The 11,444-nt window shown below is 44.4% G+C and overlaps 1 protein-coding gene across 1 annotated transcript in view; it reads right to left on the bottom strand.

Annotated features, from left to right (window-relative positions):
- Positions 1-4,628: 4,628 nt before the first annotated feature.
- RFC4 (replication factor C subunit 4) overlaps positions 4,629-11,444 on the bottom strand; it is a 149,150-nt gene continuing 142,334 nt past the window's right edge. The window contains exons 9-11 of the mRNA XM_078665711.1: positions 11,075-11,155; positions 9,946-10,062; positions 4,629-5,476 (exon numbers count right to left, since the gene is read on the bottom strand). Of these exons, the coding sequence (XP_078521837.1) occupies positions 5,381-5,476; positions 9,946-10,062; positions 11,075-11,155 (294 nt within the window). The 3' untranslated portion in view covers positions 4,629-5,380. The remainder of the gene's footprint in view (positions 5,477-9,945; positions 10,063-11,074; positions 11,156-11,444) is intronic.

Genomic DNA, 11,444 nt, shown 5'->3' with positions numbered 1-11,444 from the left:
CCCCCCCCCCCCCCACACACACTGGTATAAACATTGGCTTTTGGATTCATAACTCAAGAACAACATCTCTGTCTGTCATTGTGTTCTCAAGGAGATGCACTATTTTGTATATTACCTGTTTCAAAGCCTCTTTTTCATATGGAGTTCGCCCAGAGGCATCATTAGCACTCCATAAATTTAAACATGCTTACGCAGGCAACTGCAGAATTTTATACTTCGGATATTATGACAGCCACATATTTTAAGGCTTTTCAATATTCTGGCGCCTATAAGTTAACAATGGACACTGTGCTAGCCTCTTGAAACTACCATTGGACCTCTTGAGGGCACCATGCTGGTCTGAGGCAGCAAAAACCAGGATATGTCTTCACAGGGTTTTCCTGCCATTAATTGGGGTTCTCAAAAATAAGTTATCATAGGGCATCTGCAGCTATACGGTAAATAGCAACATACACAAATAGCAGGTACGCTTGTTTCACATGTAGGGCAGTGACAAGATACAATCACAAAGGATACGATAGCTTGTAAATAAGTTCTTAAAAGTAAAAACCGAGGAAGCAGAGATGATGGTCGAAGGAAGAGTGGCACAATAGTGGAGCAACAAAGAAGCTATGAGTAATGAATGTCCCAGCAGGCAGCTGCCTCCAGGGTCCCCCTCATACAGTTTGGAATGATCCACACAGGCCAGGGAATGAGGGCATAGTCACAGAGGAGTAAGAACAGAATTACAAGTGTTTGGTCTAGAGCAGCAGCTGAGCAGTCGGCAGGTGCAAAGTGGGTCAGCACAAAATGATGCCTCGATAAGCCACACAGGTGAGGTCACAGTCATGCAAGACGGTGTCCCATCTGCACACAATGGACCACAATAGCATTTTACAGGTACCCATCATATCAGGTCCATACGTGAAGTTCACTATACTTCACAAGGCAAGTATAGAAAGTGGAAGTACACAAGTATATGATCAGGAGATTTTCCTAGTGGAAGTGGTGGTTACTTCAGCCAAGGGCAGAGCACACCCAATTTGGAAGCGACAGAGTGGTGTTGGCCCTTGAAAGATCGGAAAGTGCAACAGTAGCAAAACAGATTGCTCTATAATACAACAAATAATAAGTAAATCACCCGCTTTAACTACAATCTGAAGATGACATAGAGCGTATTTGGAGAAATATACTAGATATAACAACACACCATGGAATACACTAGGGCACACATTTTACCCGCTGTATACATTTACCACCCTGCAGGGGAATTGATAGCAGTAGCTTTAGCTGCTTATTGAAGAGCAGATATTTTGGTATTGTAGTTGCTTCAAGTGGGTTAAACATAGAAACGGCGCTGCTAAGCTATAGTATGGCAGCAATTTAACTGCAGGAACAAAATGGAAGGTGATGGAAAGGATAAGAGTCTAAACTGCAAGGTCTCTACCCAGTTAGGGACAATTAAGGTGTGCGAAGGAACTCCAACATACAGGAAGTCTGCAATAGTAGCATGCCAACAGCTCACGCAGCTAGTGAGACGTTCAGCTCTGTCATAGTGTTCTTTGGTTTCTGCTCTACTTAAGGATGGCGGCACTTCAGAAGCCTAAAGCACTATCCATCTGTAGACGATAAATTGAAAAGGAAAAAAAAAGACCAAGGTGGTCAGTTATAAGAGCTCCTTGTAACAAATTCTAGCAACATCCAATTTGCTTAGCAAAAAAATTATGGGTTGAAGACGAGAATGCAAGCCATGACTGAAGGTTCGACAATGCCAAAGGGACCAAGCCCAGCCTCACCAGTACCTACCTATTTTAAAATCAATGCGATATTAATGAAGCAGTAGGGTAATATAAGCAGGGTCAAACCGATAAGATTAATAGACTAAGCAGCGCATTATACAGCATCACCTCATACAAGTTGTGCTTGAATACGTTTACCCTCCCACGAGCCACACAGCAATTTCAATAGACTGTAGAAAGTCGACTTAAAACCATTACCTCCAACAATTAATACTCAAGTAAGGCACAGTTGACAGGGTAAAGGATCCAGTGAATGAGTTCGACATTACAGTCTTGCAAGGGTGATAGCTAGCAGCTGCTTACAGCTTACACAACTGGAGGTTGGAGCTTACACAAATGGAGGTGGTTATCAGGCGAAAGTCGGCACGTGCTACATAATACGAAATGTTCACGGCAGAGACCAAAATACTTTACGTCGGAATGCAATTGACCAGATACTAAAAGGCACAAGAGAGGGATGGCAGCATAGGATAATAAACAAGCATTCAGGCACAGCTAGACTTAGAGCTACACAGCTGGGGGGACTTAGGGTAGTAGTATGCCACCCTGAGCCGTGGCGGAGTTACAGGGTGATCCTAATGCAAGAAGTACAATACGCCCCCAAAACGGGAGAAGGGGTTGCAAACGAGAGGTCCTCAGGCCAGAGGGGGTGGCCCTGAGAGGAAAACGATGTTGACCCCTCGATCCGCTAAAGGACAGTTGGTATCCTTACAACTGGGGGTTGGCTTTTAATCGCTCTGTGTCTCACAGGTGCAGCAACTCAATATTTGAGAACAGTGGGCACTAGATGGCAATGTACTATGGAAAGTATTGTATTCGCAGTTGCTCTGGCTTGTTATTCAGGATGGAGTGTCAGCGATTAGAGTTTTTTACACTGTGCGGAACACTTGGATCGCTGGTAAGCAAACTCTATCTGTGTGGCAATAAAGTTAATAAACGTGTGACAGTTTCTCCCAACCAGAAAACTCTGTGGTCTACTTTTATGTTGCATGTAGAATCATCAATGATTGCTTGCAATAATGAACGAGGCTTGTTGTGGAAGCACTAAGACCCTTACACTTGTGCCACTTCCGTTTGTTTGGGGTCGCTCAACAACCCAAGTACCTGATAGAGGGCTGTTTCACCTCTGACCACATCATGGCATCGTGTGCCCACCTTAGTATCCACCCTCACCTTAGGACTACTGGTGAAGAAACTCTACGCACGCCTCACACCCATATGCGCTGGAAGAATAGGTGTTGGGTTCTTGCAGCACCCTCAAAACAATCTTGCTGGAATTAAGAAGGTGAATAAGCAATACAGTTGTCTTTAATTTTTTTGATATCTTTTCACATTTGCTTTGTTCAAAGACATGGCAAATGTCAGGTAATGTCTACTGACACATTGTTGCTTCTTTCATCGCGAACATTAGTGTTTATACGTTCCTTTCTCTGACTGCACGGTGAGAGGATTTTGTAAGGTGAACTATGCGACGAACTTGCAGGGATACAAGAAGTGTGAAAGGAAAGGTTGTAGGATGTATTTTTTTCTAACACAAAATTTAAATAAATGTAAATGAACTGTATAAATATTTCAAAATATATCTGCAGTTGCGAAAGCACAAATTAAGCAAATGTTTTTGTAATTTTGAAGTGTGGTGGAAACAAAAGATTTTAATAGGAAGAAAATACACTTTACTTGTGTGATGTACAAATGCTAAATAGTCATTGAAACCTTAAGTTATATTTAACTGCAAGACTGTGCAAATGTAGGGGCCATTTCAATGGAAAATGTGCTGTCTGTAAATAACAGTGCACTACCACACCATGCTTGAGAAATAATATGTGCACCAGTGTGCTCCAAAATGCACCAACAGATACATACTTAATCCATGACCACTCTACTGCTGAATGGACATGGCTCATTTGCTGTAATTGTTCTTTGGGGGAAACAGATTTTTCACAATCCGTAGGACGTTCTAAGTGATGTAATATTGATTGCAGCACCCCAAATCTGCTCACACCCTTCAGACTTTAGTACCTATGGCAGGCAAAAATTATAGACTTTGCAACTGTACTTGTGTGTTTGTAGTGGCACTTCTGGCAAAATCTAAAGGGGCTATTTTCCATCCCTCCCAAAGACTCCCAACAAGCCGCACATTCTCTGACCCACATAATTGAAGTCTCACATAAAAAACAGAGATTTCAGTCTTTCCCTATGGTTTTGGCCTACTGGCATTTGTCAGCATCTCCTGACAAATGCCAGTGTTTCTGTTCTCTTTTCTGGTTATTCCTCCGGTTTTCTTCAGCGTGGTCTCCCACTTCACTGAACTGCGGCATGGAGCTTTGGATCATGCTTCCAAACCCAACGGTGGAAATTGGAATGTGAAGATATTAACCACTTATGGGGACTTCAGTGGCATACATCGGACATCACAAGGGAAATTCACATACCGGTCAGAAGGTAGACACCGAAGGTGAGAAGGAAGAATAGGAACGACAATTAAAGACTCAACAATTGGATGGCAGAATAATGCATTGCATGGTAACCTAGAAAACATTCATGTTGCAAAAAGAAATGAGTGCATACTGGAGAAGAATAGGTTATGTACCTGTACTACTGATCCACGTGAACCCTCCCCCTATGTACAGTTGCTTTCCTTGGTAAGAAGTTTCACCAAACGAATGAAGCCGGGTGGGGCTTTCATTGTTGAGAACCTCAAGGGGGTGCCTGGTCCCAATGTAATGTGTTTCTAGGCGTATATTTGTGTTGCTATCGTTAAAAGTACTGGATGCGTTGTATTCCCATTCTTTAGAGCCTGTGCCGCAGGAAATATCGCATCAGTCCGAATGGCATGCAATTAAACAGGACTACAACTTACTGTCTATTTAATTACTTGCTGACATTAAAGATTTCACAAATGCAAGCACGGAAAGTATAAAGAAAAATGAAGAAAAAAATTCAATGCTAACATGTGAAAGGATTTGGTCTGATAAAGTGCAACAAAAAAAAAGACATTTAAAAATGCCATACACATCGTAAGGTTCCTAATTCCCTCTGCAGTGTGCACATAAAAGCTGGAACAAAGTCCAAAACCTTTTTAAGTGTAGTCTATGTATTGGTATTAACAACATGCCTCCCAAACCACTCATTCCACTCTTCTCCTTCCTTCTGACGGATGGATTGCAGATGTTCTGTCATGGTATCAACAGTGATTCAGGTTTACACTGCCTGATGCATTGAAAGAGAATGGTTTTACATTGCCTGATGTCACAGGCCCCTTTTATCCCCAGCCCTGGGTGTTAAGTCTCTTACACCTCAGCTTCAAAAATAATATAAGCACAAATGGTAAATTAGATTGAAAAAAGCTCTTGTAGCGTGTAATAAACAATATTGATAGTATATTGTCCAAAAGTAATGTAACTTGTAGGAAGGCACAATAAGATTTACATTTATTTTCAAAATCTCTTGCATTTTCTTTTATACAAAACTATACATGTAGACTTTTAGAAGGTGAGCCAGCAGTGATTCACGAGACACTGTAAAAATGGAAGGCGCTTTGAGTCACACTAGAAGTGGGTGAGATCCAGGATTCATAATTGCAGCTGTTGCAAGAAAGGTCTTCAGCTGTTTTGCGTAACCTGTTGCATGATAACAGCACAGAGGCTGATGAGCTGCAAGTACTCATCGGCACCATCGGCCAAGCATTTATCAACTTCCTGAAAAACACAAAAAGGAATTGTTTCAATAAACCATACCCAAAGTGGTCAGTAGTACAGAAATGCATACAGCATTTATACTCCGCCATACATCACAGAACTGTCTTAGAGATATTGTTCTAGAACCAACTTGCTGAAATATATATGCCAGAAATACAAAAGCACAGTAATATTCTGTTACTCTTCGTCAAGAGTAGTGGAATGATGTGCAAGGGACGTTGAAGAAGTAAGGAGCTTTGTGTCCTGACCAGGCATGCAAAAAGGGGTCTCCCAATTAGTGTGCAGGCTCTGATAGTCTCAGCTGCACAAATAAGAAAAATTCCTTTGTAAACAGTGAATGGTCAGATGGCAAAGGAAGTCGTCTAGAAATTCATCAGTCACCAGGGCTTCAATGGGATGAGCAAAAAGTCATCAAAGGGCTAACACACTGTTCTGAAACGAGTTGACGGTGCTACCTAGTCAAGCCAGTTTGGTACCTCTATAGAATCAGACTGTGCTAGTCCATATAAGGTGAATGGCACTTTTGTGAGATAGGAAGGGCTCTGGTCAGAAGACCTGAATGAAACAGTGGGAGGAAGAACTCAAGTATGAAAATAGCCCAGATGCAAGAGCATGCTCAAAATATTTAATCAGCAGGTAGGGTCACAAAGGCAATGAAGGGATCAAGCAGGTGCCCCCTATATAGGTAGCTAGGCATGGAGCAAACAAACTAGATTTTTAAATATATATGTTACCACTGGTTCTACTCTAATTTCTTGTACAGCTTCTCACATGGCAGACTAAGTCAGCGTCACGCAAAAGAACATCTGGAAAAGTTTGTTTTTTAATAGGAAAATCTAGAATCCAGTAATGGGAGCCTGATTGACATTTTCAAATTCATCTTTAGTTTGGTTCAGTATGGAATACGTCATGATTGTCTTTGATTACTAAACAGAACTGAAAGGGTGAAAAAACAAATAATTTAGATGGCAGTCACTAGTCTAGTGCAATCAAGTGCTTGGCAGGAATGCCATAAATGTTCCTCGTCACTATAAAAGACTGGGGACAGATTACATAAATGTTTGCAACTCAGTTTTGTTTTGCTAAAATGACTTGTAAAGACATTTAAGGAAGAAAGCATAAAGTTATCTTTGTGGTGGGTGTTAATCCTATTCAGTTGTCTCATTCCCATTACTTCAGGAACTGCAGGTCTTTTGCAGTTCCCTCCGAGATCTAGACCATGTTGGGAAATTCCCCTGACGCCATGCCCACTGGGACTTCAGGTCCCGCTGCAGAGCCCACATATGTCAACGGGCATGTGTCACTAGCATGATGCAGGAAGCCATGAGGCCCAACAACTTCAGTCAGTCCCACTGAAATCCAGGATAGGGGCTGAAACATCACAATTATAACCTGAATATCCTAGGCACGCTACTCAGGAGGATATGACAGAAACTGCACTATGTCCAGAATGGCTCTGATGAAAGGGAGCATCTGAGAGGGAGTCAGGTGTGACTTCAGCATGTTGATAGTGAACCCCAGCAAGTGCCTTTAACCAGCCAATTGTAGCGGTAGGGGAAGACTGGACCCCGGGCCTACGCAGATGAGATGCAATCACTGCCATCACTTTCGTGAACACCCAAAGGGCACTGGTAAGGCTAAAGGGGAGCACAGCAAACTCAAAATTCTCTTGCCCCCCCCCCCGTGACCCGGAGGTAACATCTGTGGGCTGGCTGGATATTCGGAAATATGCGTTCAAGGATACCATCCAGTCTTCTAGGTCGAGAGCAGAGAGAACTTGGGAGAGTATGAGCATTTTGAATTTCTCTTCCCTCAAGAAGAGGTTGAGAAGGTGCAGACCTAGGATAGGATGGAGTTCTCCATCCTTCCTTGGCTCCAGAAAGTAGTGGGATTAACAAAAATGACCTACTTCTAAGGCAGGCACCCTTCCTATGGCTTCCCTTGGCCAAGAGGGCCTGCACTTCTTGACCGAGCAAGGAGGGATGGTCCTCTGTCAGCCGATTGTAAGGGGGTGGCATGGGTGGTGGTGTGTTCACAAAGGGCGGAAGTAGATCCTTTGGACGATTTGGAGAACCCAGCAGTTTGATGCCATTGACAGATAGTGGGGCAGGTCATGGCGTATCCTGCCTCCCACTGTATGACCATGATGGTAGGAGGGCACACTAAAGATGCTTGGAGACAGCGGCTGCTGGGGCAGTAGTGGACTGACAACTTGCCGTCTGTTCCACGCGGTCTGTGGGACCCACGCCTTTTGCCACGAAAAGGCAGGGACGCCTGTTGGCTGGTCGGCTGGGAGGGTAAGGGCACAGTTGGAGATCTCTTCCTTGGCCACGAAAGGGGTAGAACATGGATTGGGGTTGATGATGGGTCTTAGCCAAGGACCTGGCTGTAGCCCAGCTGTGCCTGAAGCGCTCCAGCGTTGAATCAACCTTCTCTCCAAAGAGGTGAGAGCTATCAAAGAGCATGGCCATGAGGGAAGACTGGACATCCCCCTGAAAAAACAGTTGATCTCAGCCAGGAGTGGCGTCGCAAGGCCACTGACGAAGAAATCACTCTGCCCACACCTTATGGTGAACTTTGCTGCATCTCGCCCACCAGCAATAGCCTGGGTGAGTATGGTTCAGGCCTCCCAGGGATCATAGGCAGTACTTGTGCAACAGAATCCCATATTGTGTGGGCATAACGGCCAAAGAGGCATGTAGTATTCACCAACTGCAGAGCTAGGATGGCGGAGGAGAACATTCTCTTACCAAAGTTCTAAAGCCTCTTGGATTCGCTAGCCAGTGGAGTGGTAGGGTACGTGCTAGGGTTAACCCTGGATGCGGAGGCTTTGACCACCAAACTCTCTGATGTGGGGTACTGGGTGAGGAAACTGGGATCCCTAGGAGCAGGGCCATGGTGGCAGACAACTGTCTGATGCACAGGTGCCCCTGTGCAGGGTTTGGACCAGACCTCAAGTAAGACATCTGTAAGGGCTTCATTGAATGGGACAAGGAGTTCTGAAGGGGAAACTCACAGCTAAAGCACCTTTGTCAAGATGTTCATCTTGATTGCCGCTGTGGGCAACTGATGGTCCAAAACCTCAGCTTTCCAACATACCCACCATTGCAAATAAGGCCAGTGTCGGGTGAGGTGTTTAACACACTGGCCCCCGCCAGTTCTTCATATCAGTTGTCAAGTTCCTGTTCTTTTTTAGGGAACTGGTAAGCATAAGGGTCCATAGATAAGTCAAGCATGGACCCGGTCGGCACCAGAGTCTGCGTCGAACACCGTCGTTCAAGTGTAGGAGTTGGGAATAATGATGGGGGTGGTGCCTGGCCCTTCGGCACTGGAGCGGGCATCGAGGAATGTCTCCGTCTTGCTGACGGCTCTGCTCTGGATCCAGTCTGGAAACTATGAGACCTGACTGCCGCTGAGGAAAAACCTGATGGCGTGGATCTAGTAGGGGCCCCTTCCACACCCATGGGGGCCGAAGGAGCTCTTCAAGTTAAGCCAGGGTTGTACTGGCTCCAAGAAAATCAGGGAAGAGTGAAGCGACCCGGATTCAGGCTCCACCGACTCACGGGGCCTGGGGTGCTGATGCTCCTGCATCTTGTCATAAGACTTAGACTGACTCAGTGAAGTCAAAGATCGCTTCGGCTTCTTGGCCTCCTTGTGTTTGTGCCACTTACCTGACTTCCCCAATAATTTTAAGTGCAACAACGACCGTCAGGGCGGGCTTCACGAAAAGTTGTGAACCTTCCACACGAACAGGATCTTGAGAGTCACAGAGCTGACCAACGAGGAACTTGAGGGAGCATTCCCTTACGCCTTTGGGTTGCATGGCGTGGTAGACCTTGCCGGCATTGGAGTCCTGGTCCCGCTCCACACACCAAGTGGGGTCTGTCACCTCACCGACATCTGCCTGTGTCAGAACCCACATGGTTTGAAACCAGCAGATATCTTAGCTGACATACCTGAACACCAGGAGAAATCCCAAATAAGTGACTGAGAAGTAGCTCATATCGGGTCAACGCTCTCTGATGCAGATAGGAAAGAACTGACATCAGCGCTCCGAGGTGGCACCTATGTAGGTACAGTGCACGTCACTTACGGCGTGGATTACGCCACCCGGGGACGAACTACCCCACCTACGAGCATGGTATTATTCAAAGGTAAGGAATCTACAGCTAGAAGACCCTATCAGATACTTTAGACCATGGTGGAGCGGGATGGGAGGTTGTCAAAGCAAGGGAGTTCGAGGACAGCGTTTTTTCACACTAGTGAATATGTATGACCCCAATGTTGATTTCGTGTTGATTTCCTGTTCATTTCAGTCACTGTAGCATAAGTCTTGGCACACACTTTATTTATGGTGGTGACTTTAATGCCATTTTGGACTCAGTCTTGAATAGACCCGTGAGTGCTCAAAGAAACTGTACAGGGTATGCAAACCAAGGTCAATAAGCAGAAAATACATGAAGTCTTACTGCAAGTTTTTCGGTTATCACTGATTTCTGCTTGTCAGTCAAAGCTTCATCTTCAATGATGACATCATGGAGTTGGTTGACTAGTTGAGTGGCTGCATGTCCTTCATTTATCAGATTCTATAAGAGTTGCAAAAAAGAAAATGTTGTTATGAACTCCAGTGATAGTAAGCACTCACATTTTATATTTAGAGGGTGGCATGCAGAACCTAAAAATCAGGATTACCGACCAAATACCAGTACAATATTTCTGTGCAAACGAAATGAGCCAGGTTAATATGCAATACACACAGTTCTGTAGTGGGTTTCAGGGGATGGTCACAAACGGGCAAGGTTAGAACAAGAGGGGAACAAATCTCGTTTACTCAGAATATAATCCTATTACAATTTCCAAATCAAGCAAGAAAAAAGAGGACTTTTTTCGGTTTGTGATATTAGAGGGCAATTGTTAAACTTGTGACCAAACAGTCTTGAGGTGGGACCCCATGTAGGAGCAAACCTCCTTACAGGGGCACAAAAGATCTGAAGCAAACGGATGATTAACTATGCACAGAATCCGCAGTTGAGCATGACTATGGTTATACCCCTCTTCATCTTAGGTACTGCCCGCTGAAGTGAAGACCTTGGGTCAGTGATTAGGGATTGATGTCCAGGTCATAGAATGGGTCTATATGGGAGCCTTCTAAACCAATGGCTGAAGTCTCATGGTCAAAGCACGGTACCTTCCCAGAGGGAATAATAGAACACCTGTAGAAGTATTAGCACAGCTGCCTGTGCAAACTGTACTCTGTGTTCTTGTAAGCAAGGTTATAGAGGTGAGCGTAGGAGAAGGCAGAAACATTAGCAACTAGCATAAGGCACCTCCCAAGGCTCCTAATTCGATATCGCCATTCCTCAATTAATTGGTAGAGGCTACACAACTGGGGAGTAGATTTGAGTGGGGTGGGTATAAGAACTACAATGTTTAGTGGCTCCTCTGAACTGCCCTGCCACTGCTTGGCCTTGTGATCTCAAAGGTACTTTGCAGTGTCCTACTATTGCTTACTATTAGTATAATGTTAGTATAATTAGTATAATTGTTATACATTTTGAAGGATGCTAAAGTCAATAATAAACCTGTAAAGCACTTTACCTTCACTACAACTTCCAGCTTTTCAAATGAACCACTGTGGCAGGCTGACAGTACGCCATCAATTGTTTTTTTAGGAACAACCTAAAAAAGATAACAAAAATTAATAAACACTGTGCAGTCTATGAACCTCAGCATGGCAAGAGCAAACTGATTGAGTGAAATTTTTCTAATTCTGTGCCATGGAAATCAATTAGGGATAGCAGATACCACCATATGCTTTGGTACCATTGTCTCTTAATTTGCTAGTCCTGGACTCAAGCTGCCTATAAGCACAGTGATAGGTCCCACTTGTTCCCTTCTTACAGCCTAGCAGCAACACTTAGGGACATATTGAGAAAGGGAAGACTAAGGATCAACCGTGAGATGCAGA

This window comes from Lissotriton helveticus, chromosome 11 (genome assembly GCF_964261635.1).
Source record: "Lissotriton helveticus chromosome 11, aLisHel1.1, whole genome shotgun sequence".
In the NCBI taxonomy this organism is placed as follows: domain Eukaryota; kingdom Metazoa; phylum Chordata; class Amphibia; order Caudata; family Salamandridae; genus Lissotriton; species Lissotriton helveticus.
The sequence above is the reverse complement of the archived record's forward strand: the minus strand, read 5'-3'. Positions and strand labels throughout refer to the sequence as shown.